This window comes from Neopelma chrysocephalum, unplaced genomic scaffold (assembly GCF_003984885.1).
Source record: "Neopelma chrysocephalum unplaced genomic scaffold, ASM398488v2 Primary Assembly neopelma1_74, whole genome shotgun sequence".
NCBI classification, from domain to species: Eukaryota; Metazoa; Chordata; class Aves; order Passeriformes; family Pipridae; genus Neopelma; species Neopelma chrysocephalum.
The window spans coordinates 9,490,591-9,507,161 of record NW_020897735.1 but is presented as its reverse complement, the minus strand read 5'-3'; the positions used below and the strand labels follow the sequence as shown (position 1 = coordinate 9,507,161).

The following is a 16,571-nucleotide window of genomic DNA, read 5'->3' as shown; positions in this document are numbered from 1 at the left end:
GGTCCCTCGGGGAGAGTCTGTGGTCCCTCGGTGACGCCGCTTTGCCCACTCAGAGTCTTTGCTCTTGCCTTGCAGATGAGCGGGTGGATCAGCGAACCTGCCTGATCTGCGGGGACAGGGCCACGGGGCTGCACTATGGGATCATCTCCTGCGAGGGCTGCAAGGGCTTCTTCAAGCGGAGCATCTGCAACAAGAGGGTCTACAGATGCAGCCGGGACAAGAACTGCGTCATGTCCCGCAAACAGCGCAACAGGTGCCAGTACTGCCGGCTGCTCAAATGCCTCCAGATGGGGATGAACCGCAAAGGTAACGAAAACAGGGCCTTTTGTGGGGCCGGGGTTAGCAGCGTGTGCTGCCCCTCCCTCAGCTGCCATTTTGTGTTGCAATTCTGCCTCTAAAACTCTTTGACGAGGAAAAAATCAAACCTCAGCAAAATCGTGCGAGGATTAAAAATTGTGCGCAGATACAAAATTCTGAACTACTTCGTTACTGTGTTTGAGCCACAATCTGTGTAAATTGAAACTGTGAATAAATATTTGGAGAACTGATCCATGTGATTTAGGGAAGGTAATAGTTCCTTCCTGACAGATCTGTCCTTGCATTGCTTACCCTGAGTGAAGTGGTCACTATTTTTGTGCTTCAATCTGCTAACGTGGCAAAAATGAAAGCATTTAAGCAGGCTTTTAAAATCCCAAGGGATCTGGGCCAGACTTTACCTGTTTGCTGCAGTGAGAGCTTAGACCCACAGCTGCTGCCCAGGGGTAAAGTGTTAGGGTCTTCACTGAGCTGGTTAAACCAGGTGTGTTCTGGGTTAGGGACAGCCAGCTCTTGGTCCCCATGTGTGCAGAGGTGACACAATGCTGTGGTACCACCTTCAGGATGGAAAGTCTGAAATAGCTCAGAAATTGGTAATAATGAATAGACTGGGGTTGTTTTCCATGTCATGTCTCTGCTCTTCCATCTTTTGTCTGTTTAACCTCTGGAATTGCTGGTACCCATTAAGAGCAGGGATTTCTTGGTCTGATGGCAGAAGTGGGGGCTGCTGGTGCTCTGCCTGGCAGTGCAGGGGGGTGGTGGAGGGACCCTCTTTCTCCTGCCAAACAGAAGTGTCACCTTATGGTTTTAGATGTGGTGGTTGATGCCTCCAGGCCATCGCTCATGCAAAAGCCTTCTGTCAGAGGCACTGAAACTTCCATAAATCCCCTGCAAATCCACCAGGATCTTCCTTAGAAAATGCATTAGGGGCCGAGATGGAGAGCTGGCCTCAGGCCCAGGGTGCTCAGGGGGTGGGTTGGTGGGGCAGGTGGTGTCAGGGGTGCGTTGGGGTCCGGGGGGGCCCAGGACCCCCTTTTTTGGGGTCAGGGGTGTGTTGGGTTCCGGGGGGGCCCAGGACTCCCTTTTTGGGGGTCAGGAGTGGGTTGGGGTCCGGGGGGGCCCAGGATCCCCATTTTTAGGGGTCAGGGGTGGGTTGGGGTCCGGGGGGGGCCCAGGACCCCCTTTTTGGGGCTCAGGACCCCGTTTTGGGTGACCCGCGGGGCCGCAGCGCCACCTGCCGGCCCCAAGAGCCACCTGTCCTGCTTCCCTCCTCCTCCCTGCCTTGCCTCGTTTCCTCCTTCTTCCTTACCCAGACACTGCATGAAATTCAGTCCCCACCGGTGAAGAAGCTGAGACGCTTCTGAGTCACAATTAGCAGTGAAATATCTTGGAAAATGAGAGAAATCCCCCCAGAAATGGGAAACTGATTCTGTAGTTCTATTAAGTTAAAAAAACCTAAAGGGGGTAACAGCTAACCGTGACAGCTTTTTTTACATCCTTTTTTTTTTTTTAATGAGAAACTGGTGGGTTTTGTAAAGGGCTTCCACAGGAAATAAACAGCCTTGTTTGTTAAAATTAATTTCTTGTCTTGCGATATCATCAGAGATTTGTGTGATTTCAGAGGTAATCAGAGTTGGTTTATATCCTGTGTTTGTGGCTCCTTCAGTGTGCTTAAATGAGTGTTACCTGGTGTTTGAAATGAAAATGCTGTTACATGGAGGGGATGGAGTTTCTGTCAGAAGAATTAAAACTGTTGCTGGTCCCATGAAGTGGTGGTGGAAGGGCCTGTGGGGATCCCTGTGCTGCTGGCCCTGGGCTGCTGCAGTTGTCAGTCACTGGGACCTTTCCTCGAGTGCTGTGTCTCGCTTGGGTGGGTGGTTGGGATTTGGGAAGGTGCAGTTCAGGTCCCAGTGCAGGGACTGTACATCTCTGCCCTGGCTGTACCTGTGTGCACTCCCTGAGCTGCAGGCACAGCCCTGAGGCACCGGCTGAGGGTGTCCAAACCCAAGCAGCAGCGTGGCTCTTCTGGGACGGAAGTTTTTCCTTAAATTCTGTGTCATTCTCTGCTCTGGGAGGGCCTCCTGCAGCCCCGAGTGCCAAGCAGGGTGAGGCCAAGCAGCCACAAGGTCACTGTGCAGCTGGGGAGAGCCTCCTGCCAAGTCTGGCCAGGTCGTGCTGGGAAAGAGATTGGGACCTGATAAACGGGGACCCGGCCCGGGAGGGGAGGCACAGGAGCAGGGCTGTCCTCGAGTGCTGTCAGCTGCTGCAGAGCTGCTCTGTCACTGCAGGGAAAAGCAGAGGGAGGAGGAAAGTAGAGAAGCTGCTCCAGGATAATCCCTTTAATTAGACTTCACTAGAACTTCCTGGAAATTGTTTAAAGAGCCTTAAAAACGCAGCTGCTGTACTGAGAAACAAGACCGCCCTCCTGAAATGGAACTGCACGGCTCAGCCTGGTAACTTGAATTTTAAATGATGGTTTTGCAAGAGACTGACAGGGTCAAACGTCTCCCCTCCATTTTCTGTAGTGGCTGTAAGAGGTGTGACCCTCTGAAGTGCCAGCAGGGTCAGCAGTCACCAGTGAAGTGCTTTGTCTCTGTGTTGGTGGCAGCGCTGCTCGGTGTCTCTCCAGGTTCTGGCTCGTGGTGGTTCACAGGGCTGTGGGCAGTGGAGTGAGACGTGCTGGCCTTCACATCTCATTTTCCAGCAGTCTGGGATATCCAGGGGTGAAGTAGGGTTCCTTGCCATGTGCCACTTCTCTGTGGAATTATGCTGGAATTAATTGGGATAAAGGATTGCTGTTCCTTCATTACCTGTCACTCAAGGATCACATGAAGAAACTAAAGTACCTGAGTAATGCTTGTAGCCCCATCAATGTGTCTGTGCCCTTTGGGGTGAGGAACATGGTGTTGCTGCTCAAGGTTTCCTGTGCCCTGGAAAGCAGTGGAGGTTTCTCTGTAAACTTCTTTGATGAAAAAAATGAACCTTTTAAGGTAGAAAGATTTTTTTTTTTTTTCTAAGTAAGTAGATACCTTCTTATGTACTTCTGGAATACCCAAAGTAGTGTTCCTCACCAAGGTTTGGTTGTTTCTTCCAGCAATCAGAGAGGATGGCATGCCAGGAGGCAGAAACAAAAGCATTGGACCTGTCCAGGTGAGCATGTCTGGCTGTCTCTCCCCGGTTCCCTCCAGGTTCTGTCCCCCTGGTCGTGGCTCCTCCCGTGGTGCTGGGCTGGGACCGTGGCAGCAGCTTGGCCTGGGATGGGGCTGTGGCTGTTTCATTGAGCCTCTGTCATCCCTTCCCGTGCCTTCTGCCAGCGTGGCAGGGCTTGGACTCTCCACAAGTGTTAGAAATGCTTGTGAACTGTGGATTTGTAAATACAGCTCGGTGCAGCCTGTCCCAGGGGGGACCTGGTGTGATCCCAGAGTGTCCCATGGACCCCTGGGCAGCCTCACAGCACCCTGTCCTTTGTGAGCTGCACAAGGACACCTGTCCCTCCATGGCTCCCAGTAAATCTCCGGCTGCCTGCTGCAATCCCTTCAGTTGCAGCGAGCGGGGCACCAGTAAATGTCTCTGTGATTGATGGTGCAGCTTGTCCAGAGATGCCTCGTAAAGCGCCAGGTAATTCAGCACGGCAGCTTGTGCCGCACGCGTGAGGAATGATGGCCATTTCCAGCTCACTTCTGGAAAAGGGGGCTTTTAAAAGTTTACTGGTTATTTTAACAAAACAGAAATAACGCTGAAAGCATTTTCTGTGAGTGTGAGTGCCTGGGAAAGACCAAACCCAAACTGGCTGTGCAGTGAGTGGCTCTGTGGGGAGAGCTGCACAGTACAGCCGTGCCCGGGGTCAGCACCAGGGAGAGCCTCCCTCAAACAACAAAAATCCTCCTTGCTGTGTTTGCAAGCATCACATTTATAACAGCATTAGTTACTGGTTTTAAAATAGTCTGTTTTAGTCTGTTGAAGAACAACAAACATTTAATTTCTGGCCAGGTAACAGTCCTCACTTCTCTCTGAGCAGTGCAGCTGCGCTACACCAGCAGCCTTTGCTCACCAGAGTGGGCCCTTGCTCCTCTGAGCTGTTTGTGATCTGTCCCTGCTGGACCAGAGGTTCTGCTGTCACCTCCATCTCCTGGGCTGAGGCTGTTTAGGTACTGCACTCTCCAGGTCCTGTACCCGAGTGAGCCCACCGAGTTCTTCTGCAAGAGTGGAATAAACTGTCTGAGCAATTTTTGGCTCTCGAAAATGATGTTCAGGGTTCACTGCACTTTCTTGTCACACGTTGACTCGAGGTCCTCCAATGGTTTGTGACAGCCTCACTAAGGGACATGCACAGAATAGGAAAAAAAAAAAGCCTCAGAACTTTTATGTTGCATTTTCCCCACTACTGGTGCAACATTCCTCCAGGACCATGTCCAGCACTTTCTTGAAACTTTGTATTTCAGTGAACTTGATTTTAAAATTTTTTTAGTCCATTTTAGCTTTATATATGTTGTTCTCTAATACTTGTTTTAAGTATTAGATGCTTCAGGTGGCAACTGGTTCTTAGCTGGGGAAAAACATAGAACTATGGTTCCCTGTAAATGTTCTCCTTGCTGATTTCATATGTGTCACCTTGCTTCTCTCAATTGCTTTATCAAACCAGAGCCTGCCCCACCTTCTGTTTCTTTCCCTCTGCCAGTCCTGAGTGATGTTCCTGATGCACTGGCCTCAATTACTCCCAGGTTTTTCACGGTGTGACAGTGGCTGATTTACAGTGTCCATCTGACATCATCTTTTCACGTATCCATTCCTGTCTGCTGCATTACCATCACTTGAATGGTACTGCAGGAACTGGGGGTCACCACGATTAGCTGTAAATAGAAGTTTTCATGTATATTGTTAAATGCAAAGGAAGGATGTGGTACCTGCAGGAGGGGTGGAGGGGATGTGGGCCTGTTGGATGTGACTGAACAGTCAAGGTGTTCACAGGCAGAGAGAGGCTCTACCTTTCTGTTCTCAGCCAAAATAACCATCATGTCCTATATTTGACAGATATCAGAGGAAGAGATTGAGAGAATTATGTCTGGGCAAGAATTTGAGGGAGAAGCAAACATGTCATGGAGCAACAACGGAGACAGTGACCATAGTTCCCCTGGAAATGGAGTTTCTGAGAGCAACCAGCCTTCACCTGTTTCTACGCCATCTTCAAGGTGGGAATGACCTCTGGAAGAACTCGGTGTTAGAGGAATCTTGGTTGTCTTTCCCTGGGTGATATTTGGGGTCAATGTAGGAAAAACACACGAGTACATCTTTGTGTAAACTGGGAGTACGGCAGGTTTTACAACAGACAGGACTGGATTGAAAAGAATTGAACTGGGAGGTGAGATGCTCGTGAGCAGATGAAGAAAGGCAATCTTGAGTTAAATTTGAAATGTATCTCAATTTGTATTTGATCATACTTTCTGCAGATCATGGGTACTTGATTACCTTTCACTGCTCACTCTGCATAAACTCTTTTTCTGCACTGTGCTCGGATTTTGAAAATAAAAGACTCCATTTAGGTTAATAATTGGTGGTGTTATATTAAATTCACTTACTGTGAGTGCAAACCTCCTGATGCAGCGAGAATCTCAGACCTGATCCCATCTGCTTTCAGCTGCATCTTAAGCATGGCCACGTTTGTGTTCACTGGCTGTGGAAGTACACTTAATGTACAATCCCAAATTCTGGCCCTTTCAGGAGGCTGGGCTGGAAAGGCTGTGCACAGGTAGGTTTCTGCTTTGCTCCCTGAATGGCAGCTCAGCAGCAGCTCCCAGATCTCCGTTAACCAGTGCCTGGCTGGGCTCAACGTGCAGCCAGAGCGTGGCTTCTGATCTACACACTCAGTTATTTCCCAGGCAGGGTTTAAATACAGAGGCATTTCCCACTCTGTTTGCTTTCCCTGTTTTTATTAGCGTTTCTCAAAGAGCTGGACGCAACCTTGTAATGAACCAAGTGGAATTTTTGGGGTGTATTGAAGAGCTTTCCCTTTTCCAGTAGGTCGGTGGAGCTGAACGGGTTCGCCGCACTCAGGGATCAGTACCTCGGCACGCCGGTGTCCACGCACTACCAGTACCTCCCGCACCTTTTTAGCTACTCTGCTCACTCGGCCCTGGTGCCCCCCCAGACGCGCAGCCTGGACCCCCAGTCCCACAGCCTGATCAACCAGCTGGTGTCTGCCGAGGACCTGGAGCCGCTGGGGACACCGATGCTCATCGAGGACGGGTCAGTGTGAGCGGCTCGACACCGGGGCTGCGTGTTCCTGCTGGGACGTGGGGCCACAAGTGCCTTGGGAGAAGGTGCAGCCTCAGTGCAGGCAGCAAACCAGACCCCATCCCACGGGTATCCTGTGCCCTTGCCTGGTGCTGGAGCTGGGATGGGGTTCCAGGCTGGGTGCTGGTGAGTTGGGTGACCCCTGGGGTTGGGGGGGATCCCCTCACAGCCCCCAGTCGGGCAGGGTGGGTGCTCACCATCCTGGCTCCCATCACCAGGTGACACCCTGGGCACTGGCACGCTGGCCACTTGAACACAAATTCCTGTGTGTTTGCCTTGTTTTCAAGTGCCTCGTCAGGTGATGTCATTCAATGTTTTTAATGCTTTTTGCCTTCGTTTTAACTGTGCCTGCAGGTATAAAGTGACCCAGGCAGAGCTGTTTGCTTTGTTGTGTCGTCTGGCGGATGAATTGCTTTTCAGGCAGATTGCTTGGATCAAGAAGCTGCCGTTCTTCTGCGAACTCTCCATCAAGGACTATACCTGCCTGCTCAGCTCTACATGGCAGGAGCTGATCCTGCTCTCCTCCCTGACTGTTTACAGCAAGCAGATCTTCGGTGACCTGGCAGATGTCACCTCCAAGTACTCTCCCTCTGATGACGAGCTGCACAGGTGAGATGCCAGGCTGAGCCCTCGGGTAAGGCAGGGAGATCTAGAGATGGAGGAGCCGTGGGGAGGACAGTGGTCAGGTGCTCTGTGACCACCTCTCCTGTCACTTCGCCTGCGCCTGTTTTCCTTTTCTGATTTTTAGGGAACAGTTGTTCCAGGCTTAGAAAGCTCACCATGGTTAGTCAGTGCTGGATCACACCTTCCTTCTGCAGGGAAAGGGCCATGGTGCAGCGTGGTGCTCTTTGAATTTCCCTTAGCACAGCCCTGCAAAGCACCTTTTTATGAGGAGAGTAAAACTATAACCAATGCTTTTGGTAACCCTGAGATACTGGAAAGAAAGTTTATTTAAAAACCCACTGGGTCAGTGGAAAGGCTGTTCACAAAGCTGGTTATCTGTATTATCAAAGTGTTCATTATTAATTGCTATTTCATTGTTTTGATTACATAAATTTAAAAATGTTGCAACTTAGCTCTTGTTTTTTCCATGGTACAGACTATCTGATGCTCTGGGGAACTTGCCTTTCATTTATCATTTTGGTCAGGGTGTTGTTTTTTTGGTTTGGATGTTTTGTTTTGTAGTCTTGGTGCCAGACAAATTCTCCTTTTGCTAGTAGAGTCACAGTCTCACAATATTCTGGCAGAATAGGTAGGATTTAGGGAAACTGCTGCCTGCTCTCCCTTTAAACACCTGCCTTGTGTGCTCTGCCCTTGCTGCCGGAGTGACCGGGGATCCGATGTCTGATGAGCAGGGATTTACAGCACTGCTGTGCTCCTCAGCCACTGCGGTGTCTCACAGTTCTTTGAGATACCTTTGTGCCTCTGTCGTGACAACCAGAGGCGCTGGTGGGCTGAGAGCACAGAGGAGTGGAGAGCTGGCCCCAGGTGTCTCATTTCCTGGGGCAGGTTCCCCCGCGCCACTGTTCTGCCCGGCCATTCATCGTGCATCTGGTGCTGCTTCTGCAAGGAGCAGTGAGGGTCATAGAAAACCACAATGACACTTGGTCCTGCATTCAGCTGTCCTTTTGTTCCCGCTGTCCTGGTCAGAGCCTCACAAGGGAAGTGTTTCTTTCATTTTGGGTTTGTGATAAATACAAGTGAGGGCTAAGACAGCGAGACAAAGGAGGAATCCTCGCCCTGCAGAAACCGGCAATTCAGAGCTGGTCGCCTCAAAGGTCCTTCAGCGAAGATCTGTGCACATGGATGAAAATAGGTGTTCTTGGGAGAGGAATGCTTCTGCAGTCTCTTCTGATTTAGCTTTTCAAGTATCATTAATTGTCATTAGTAACCTGGGAGAATGCACACCCAAAAAGCCATTTAGTGGGAAGTTGCATAGATGAGGGGTCTCGAGCTGCGTGACTCCCTCACACTTCTCTTCATGGTCCTCCAGCCATAGCTTCACTGTCTGCCAGCAGCAGTGGGATAGCTCCCCGTCCAAAGCAGTCATGAAAAAGCCAGTCCCTTCAGATTTGAGAGGAGCTCTTTTGGACAGGTGTCCAACTCGTTCGGAGAGCCCCTGGTTCTTCTGACATCGATCCGTAATGACTGCAAAGCAAACTTCAGAGATGGTTGGAGAAATTTCACAGAGCAGGGATAGTCTGGCACTTCAGGGTTAATTTCTGCTCTTAACAAAATGACAAGAGCAGTGCTAATGCGTAGGTGACAAACAAAGGCAAGGATGAGCTCCCCAGCCCCTGTGTTTTAATCGCTTCTAACAACTGGCTAAATGTTCTGTTAGCCTGCTAGATCAAATGTTTTCTTTTATTGTGCTGTTTTTCTGAAGATGAATATGAAATGAATAGACTCCTGACCTCCCCCAGCACTCCTGATAGTGCTTCCCTTCCCTCTCCTCCCCAGCTGATCCCGATAACTCCCAGCCAGAAACTCGCCTGGTGTAAACTGCGAGGAAAAGTGTGGAGGAGTCAGTCCTCGAGAAGGAATAGGGCTGTGAAAAACAGAATAGCTTTGTTTGAAAGGGGGGAGGAAAGTATGTGCAGAAAGTAAGACAGTTCAACTGAAGGAATGAGAGAAGAGCTCTCCTGGATTTATGAAGTGATGAGTGGCTGGTAAAAATGTGCATGCTCTAAAAACAATTAAACCCAACAGACGACTGAGTGGTCTTTGTGCTCATTAACTTCTTGAGCTTTGCAATCTTGCACCTGCAAGATTTTTAATGTCAACTGGAGAGCAAGAAAACTTGTACAACTTTAGATTAGCCGACAAGGCTTTCATCACTTACAATATTACTTTCTTGAAGAAGTGACCTGGAGTTCAGACAGCTTGTTTTCACTTTGCAGAGGTTGAACTCCACCATGCATTTTACAAATAACTTTGAAGTAAACAAACACACATGCCAAAATAAGGTATTATTCAGTGAAAAAGGTTCTATTTCTGTTCTATTGAGAGATGGCTTGCTGGCTGTGCTCTTGTGCTTTGTGCTTCACAATGCCAGAGGACGCTGAAGCTTCCCGAAACACTTCTGTCCCACTTCTGTCCCACTTCTGAGCACTTTTTAATATGTGGTTTCTTTGAAGCCGGGGGTATTGCTGTGAGATGTGTTCCTGAGGCTGTTCTGGTCCTGAGCAGGTGTTGGGTGGTCTGGAGGTACCTGCAGACACCGGCAGCCCTTCACACCCTCCTGCTCTGCTCCAGCCTGGTCCTACCCCGTGGCGTATTCGTGGTGCACACGTGGGGTATTTACTCCTGAAGAGGCTTGGCACCCCCTTCAGCAGGAGGTGCAACCACAAAATCTCCATCAGGCAATTTCCCAGGAGACTTCTGGGAGATTTGCATTCCCTGTGCATCGGTGTGCCCTGTCCTACCCACCTCTGTCACTGGCTCTGCTGCAGATTCCTGGCTCCATCAAACCATCTCCGCTGTCAAAGCAGGCTGGTGATGAACTGAATCACCAAGAGGTGTTTTTTTTCTATAAATATCTGTATCAGTCAAGTTTGTGGACTTCCCATCCCTAGTGCAACTATGCTGGATGGGACTCTGAGTAACTCAGTCTAGTAGGTGTCCCTGCCTATGGCAGGGGGATGGAATGAGATGATCTTTGAGATCCCTTCCAACTCAAACCATTCAGTGATTCTATGATTCTGAGTTTGTAACTGAGGCATTTTCCTCCTTACTTCTACTTTAATAATGCCAACAGATGTTGGCCAGTTTTGATGGCAATTTTTTTTTAATTCTCTTGCAAGGTGTTAAAATCTCTGAATACTTTAAAAAGCTTCTTGCCTTTATGGTATGGTCCATGAGCTGCATGTGCTGATGTGTGGTGTCTGTCCTGCAGGTTCAGTGAAGAGGGGATGGAGGTGATGGAGCGCTTGATCTACCTCTTTCGCAAATTCAACCAGCTGAAGGTCAGCAACGAGGAGTACGCCTGTATGAAAGCCATCAACTTCCTCAATCAGGGTGAGTCTGCAGAGAGGGCCTCTGAAACAGTCTGAGCAGTCATTGCTTCCCTGGTGGGAAAGGGGAGGAAGGGTCCAGGAGCCAGGAGGAGGCTCCAAGCCCTGAAGGCTCAGTGTGTATGAGCCATCGTGCTCACACACGGGGTGCTTGGGTACCCACGTGGAGAAACCTGGAAGGGGATGAAGTTTTTATTGCCTTTAAATATAGGCAGCAGATGTGTCATCTGAAAATATTACTGCTTTAGGTAACTGTTTAGTTAATTGCCTAAATGAGGCTTTAAAACCAGTTAATTTGCATGGCTTTTTTTCTGAAGTAAATGATGACTGCTTGCATAACAACCTTCCAAAGATTCACAGCTAGAAAATGTATTTTGTTCATTTTTGTGCTTTAAAGGGTGAGTCTGTAAAACCAGTACTCCCTTTTTTAGAGCTTTTCTGACTCTTTAAAATATTTACTTTGAGAATATATCCTTAGGTCACTTAGCTGGATTCCTGCATTTTAGGTTCAGTACCTAAATCTGACTCTTCACTGTGAAAGGTGATCAGGGATGAAGTATTTATGTGCAGGCCATGAATTCAGCCTAGGAAAGGGCTGTAAATCTGCTGATTAAGCAGCACACTAAAGCTGGTAGTCCTGGCTACTTCAGGACCCTGGGCATTGCAAAATCCATGCAGAGGCAAATGCTCAATGGATGGTGTTCGTCTGTAATTTTGGAAATAAATGTCCCCAAAGTATTTTGTACAGTGAAAGATAGTCTGAGTCTGTAAAAATGAGCTGCAGGCTCCCTCCTCCCCCACTCATTTCCAGCAGGAGATAGTGCTGACACTTCAATCTGTGCTGGGCTGAGGTTCCGGTTTGCTTCCCTGGGCAGTTTCCTGACACTGGATAATGCACTTCTCGAGCTGTCTCCATTGTTTTCCAAAATGTATTTTCATTAACTTCCTGTCTTCTTTTATTTTTAGTTGAAGTTTGCAATTTTTTATGTGAAATACCTGAGACTTATTTTTAAAAGTCAGCTTTTGGGCAGTAGATGAATGCCTCTTCCGTCAGATGGTCCCAGAGTTCCGAGCCAGCTCCGAGGGCCTGCAGCTCCCTCGCTGTGCCAGGTCCTCCCCAGGCCCCAGCAGGGTGCCCACACTGTTGGTCACGGTGCCAGTGGCCCTTCTTGCCCGTCCGTTTGTCCTCTGTGTGTGTCATCTGACGTGGCCAAAGCTAAATTCAAAAATAAGAAGTTGACAAGTTTATAAAGCTCTTGTGACATAACTCATAAGCAGATGGGGAGAGATGTGGTGACACCTTGAATTACAGAGCTGAGCACTGTCCTCAGCCAAGATAGTACAGCTAAAACCAGTGTGTTTCTGCTCTGCTGTGAGGACTGAGCCCTGACACACGTTGTGCCAGGCAGGCATTTCAGGTTGCTGGAGCTGTTACCTCCGAGAGTGTTTGCTGAGCTGCAGGTGAGCAGCTTATGACATTAGCTGTTCTCTTCCCCCTCTGTGGAGGGAAATCCTGTATCCAGACATGCATGTGAAGATCCACGATGCAGGCATGGCAGGAGGGGAGTTGGGAATTTTAGCATTGGTGTAACTGGGTGCTGGAAGCCACTCTCTGAAGCAGTGACCCAGCTCAGAGTGGCAGAAATCAGCCTGTCCTGAGCAAGAGGCAGTAAGTGCCAGGCTGCTGCTCTTCTGGGGTATTTTTGTCATGTTTTCATTGCTGTATTGTATTCCCTTCCAGACATCAGGGGGCTGACCAATGCATCCCAACTGGAGCAGCTGAATAAGCGGTACTGGTATGTTTGCCAGGACTTCACGGAGTACAAATACCCACACCAGCCAAACCGCTTCCCAGATTTAATGATGTGTTTGCCAGAGATACGATATATTGCAGGTAACTCCTTGAGCCCTTCTCCCACTGGGATCACGTGCAAGTTATGAAATGTGCTTTTAAAAGAAAATTCATTTATAACGGTGAAATTCTTGTTGACTTTGGTGGAGGATGTTTGTGTAGGACCTTTTGAGGTCAGAGCTTCTTGCCCGCCTTTAAGGCATTGGCTCAAGCTCACCCAGCCAGAGAGGCAACTGGCAAGGTGTCCTGGTGATGATGGTGGGCACAGGGTTCCTTCCTGCTCCAGAAAGATGTGCCTGGCTCTGACCTGACACCCTTTAAGTACTTTGGTCAGGTTCTCCTTTTCTTTCTTTCAATCCCAACTCAGAGGCATTTTGTCTCAAGTGGGTGTAATCCTGGTTTCAGTAGTTATCTCACAAGAACTAGAGAGATCCCTGAAATGCTGCTGAATTAAGGAGAAGGTGATCAGAGCAGTGGACAGACCTGCAGTGTAACCCCCCAGCTCGTTTGGACCTCAAAAATCCGCAGGTGAATTCTCAGCTGCAGTTGTCGCTAATTAGATCTCCAAGGTCTGGTGTTACTAAAACTGTTTGTTCCTGAATGTTATGGCAAAGGAGGGATACTTGCCTCCCCGTGTCAAGGCTCCATATGCTTTATCCTACTCCGTCATAACGAACTAGATAATAATCTCAGAGTAGCTCTCGTAATTTACTCATGGAGACCAACAAGGGGGTTTGAGGAGAGATGGGATTTAGTCCTTCCCACTTTCTATAAATACTGCTCCATTGTGGACAAATCATTTTGATCTGACTTTGCCCATTTATTTTGCTTTCTATTCAGTAAATAATAAATCACATTGTGTCCAAATGAATATCAAATGTCTAATGTAGCTGTAGGATGATTAACTGTTTCTCTGAGAGGTTCAAGGTAAAACCATCTCCAGCGCCGCAGGCTTAGGTGTCTCTGAAATCTGATTCAGGAGTGGCTGCTAATTCTGGTTTCTTTCTTACCAGGAAAAATGGTGAATGTCCCCCTGGAGCAGCTGCCTCTCCTTTTTAAGGCTGTTCTACATTCCTGCAAGACGAGCGTGAGCAAAGAGTGAGCCCAGCTGGCCCCGGCCGGTGCCTTACGCTGAGAGCTGGCTCACCCCGGGAGAGGGGCACACGCCATCCAGGCAGGAGATGGGGCAGGGGCGTCCCTGCCCTCGTAGCAAGAATCTTTTTTGTTTGTTTTTTGTTTTTTTACTCTTTTTCCTATATATTTATTTCACGACAGAGTTGAATGTATGATCTTCAACACGATGCACATGGTTCTGTAGGAATGCAGCAGATGCATTCTCCAGCGGTTTACAGAATGTGAAGATGTTTAATGTTACAGTGTTTGTTAGGGTTAGTTCTTTTGTATTTGAGGCTGGGGACCGAGATGACTAAGACTACCTCAAGGAGAAGATGCTGTTCATGCACTGCTCTTTCCATGATTTATATCCAAAAGCATTTGGAGCAAACGGCCTCACCGCGTCGACAGAGCTGTTCGTATCCCAAAGGGACGACTTTGGAGAAGTGGGTAATAGAGAAGTGCCAAGCTTTTTTCTTTAAATTTAATTTTAAAAAGGCAGGGAGCGGAGGAGAAGGAGAGGTCTGTCTGGGCAGTTGGTTTCTTTTCCCCTGGCAGTTTCCAGACACAGGTTTCCCAGTGGGAGGGCAGCGTCTGGAACTGTGAGGGGCTGGCTGCCCCTGTCCCCCTCTGGGGAGCTGTGGGCAGAAGTCTGCCCCAGCCCCTCTCACTATTCCCACAATACATTCCAATTCCACTGAAATTTTGTTCCTGCAGTTCGTAGCAGGCTCCTGGCGTTACACAAAGGTGCTCTTGTTGCTAGAGAACTGCAAGTACTTTCTCTTCACTTCCTTAACATCCATTTTAGATTCACAAAAGCAGGAAAAACCTACTTAGAGAAGAGGCAGGATTGCCCCCCTTATTGTGTTCATCTGAGGTGGTACCTGACTCTTGAGGCTTCTGCAGTGCAGCAATCCCCATTTCTGGGAGCAGTTCATGTACCCTGTGCTTAAATGTGACCTGTGTAATGGGGTGAGGGACTCCAGTGTCATCTGGCATGGCTTTCTCTGCTGGACTCAGGGAATGTGTGTTCCATAGTTTCATCCTGCCAGGACTGTTCTGCTGCTTGTGGAATCTCAGGAAAAACAACATTACTGCAGTCCTTGGTGACCTGCTCTGTCCTAGATGTTGCAAGGCTTGGGTTTTCTATCCTGCAAGCTCCTCACCACTCCAGGTGGAGAACTGGTTTGATGGCAACTGATTAGTTGATGGAGTGATTGCTGGTGTTCAGCTTGGGCATTCTCATGAGTGATCTCATGGCTTCCTGCTCGTGGTGGGGAGGTTGGATGAGCTGCTCTTGTTCTCATCTCCTGCAGTAGGAATTAATGTTCAAAGACTCAGTCACTCTCTTAGACAGTCCTGGCTGAATTTCCCTCCCTGTCTCCTTAGATGTAGATCTGACATTTGTGTAGCAAGATGGTTCATCAACAGTTGTTTGAATACTGATTTAAAAATATCTGGGGAAACAGCTTTTGACCCTCCAGGCCGGAGGGACGAGTCGCTCCCTCTCTGTGTTGCCCCGATGACAGCGTGGCACAGGGTGAGCACAGCCCAGGGGGCTGCAGCTGCCGTGGATGAATGTGCTGGTGAACAGGAGAAAAATCCCACTCACCAAAGTCGTCTTCCCCTCCCTCCCTCCCTCTCTCCCTCCCCCTGTCCCAGCGGGTGCTCCCTGGGTTGCAGCCCTTGGCACACAGTGACCCGCTGGCTTGGCACGTCCTGGTCAGGCTGGGCACCCGCTTGGGCATCTTCCAGCTCGACGGTTTCCCTTTTCTAAAAGTCCATAGCTGCTCATTTTTCATTATTTAAACAGGATGTTACGGGTAACAGCTGCTGGGCCCAGCAGCAGCTCAGCTCGATGGAGCTTCACACCCAAAGGTGGTTCCGTAAATCTCATTTACTTTGACAGTACAATGAGAGACACGTGTATTCTCAGGAAAGCCTTCTGCATACAGCCTATTCCTCACGTGTACAGGGGAAGATTGTAGTGTACCTGTTTGTAAGTTAGGAAGTATTTCTCAGCTTTTAAGTTTAATTTCTGAATAGCTTGATATGATCTTTTTATTACGGGTTATTTCTGGCTTGCTGTTTTATACACTCAAAGAATTGTTAAAATTGCATAGGAGTAATTTTATTCTACAGTTACTGAATTATTATTATCTGTTGATGAATAAGTGTTTTAATTAGTGTACATAAAAACAGTCATCTTATTGCCAGCTATCCAACAAAATAATCTATTGGGTAATCTGTGGTTTTCCAAAACAGCCTCCCAAGACTAATGCTGTACCAGCAACAACCAAAAACCTAAATTCAGTTATGATGAGGAACGGACATGAATGTTCTACTTTCTGTTGTAGAAAGCAAATTTTCCAAAGGTTGATTGGCAGCAGTATCCGTTCCCAAGTACTCATTTGCTGTAGGGAGTAGGAAATCCTTCCTGAACTGACAGGTAAGGAAGCAGCAAACAGAACAGAATCACCGGACAGTCATTCCTGATCTCTTCTGCACCAAGTCCTCTAACGACTTGTATTTTTTAAACAGGGTAAAGTGAATGTGTTGCATTGCAAACTCAGGTATTATGAGAAGGTAGGAGTGTAGCTAGAGACGTAGAGACGTTAGGTCAGTCCCTAGATGTATTTGTGAATTTGGTTTGAAGGACACCCTGGGAAGGTTGGAATTTTTGTTCCATTCTTCACGTAACATTCGGTTTACAGGGACTCATATTTTATTTGTGCTTAATGCTAGTAGGGGGAAGTTCATTATCTTAGGTATCTATCTGCTCTTGCTTATCTGACCTTCTGTCATAGAGGAATCAATCAACAATAATAGTCTTTGGTAGAATTTTCTGCCATGACAAGTCAATTTTTATCCCCGATTTGAGAGATAAATTGGCTGGCTGACCCCCTCCTCTCCTTCAAAGTGTCTGTGCAGATGGAAAGCTGAAGAGTTACTTTTAATCCGAGCAGAGCTTTGGGACATAAATTTGA

The 16,571-nt window shown here is 48.3% G+C and overlaps 1 protein-coding gene across 5 annotated transcripts in view; it reads left to right on the top strand.

Annotated features, from left to right (window-relative positions):
• Positions 1-13,715, top strand: part of NR6A1 (nuclear receptor subfamily 6 group A member 1) — a 58,385-nt gene extending 44,670 nt beyond the window's left edge. For 4 of the 5 annotated variants that reach the window (XM_027687547.1, XM_027687546.1, XM_027687544.1 and 1 more), the window contains exons 2-9: positions 76-306; positions 3,410-3,465; positions 5,347-5,504; positions 6,331-6,558; positions 6,961-7,215; positions 10,502-10,623; positions 12,361-12,513; positions 13,485-13,715. In XM_027687547.1, coding sequence (XP_027543348.1) covers positions 76-306; positions 3,410-3,465; positions 5,347-5,504; positions 6,331-6,558; positions 6,961-7,215; positions 10,502-10,623; positions 12,361-12,513; positions 13,485-13,573 — 1,292 coding nt within the window. In that variant the 3' untranslated portion in view covers positions 13,574-13,715. The remainder of the gene's footprint in view (positions 1-75; positions 307-3,409; positions 3,466-5,346; positions 5,505-6,330; positions 6,559-6,960; positions 7,216-10,501; positions 10,624-12,360; positions 12,514-13,484) is intronic. The other variant, XM_027687545.1, reaches the window with a different exon arrangement.
• Positions 13,716-16,571: the final 2,856 nt, after the last annotated feature.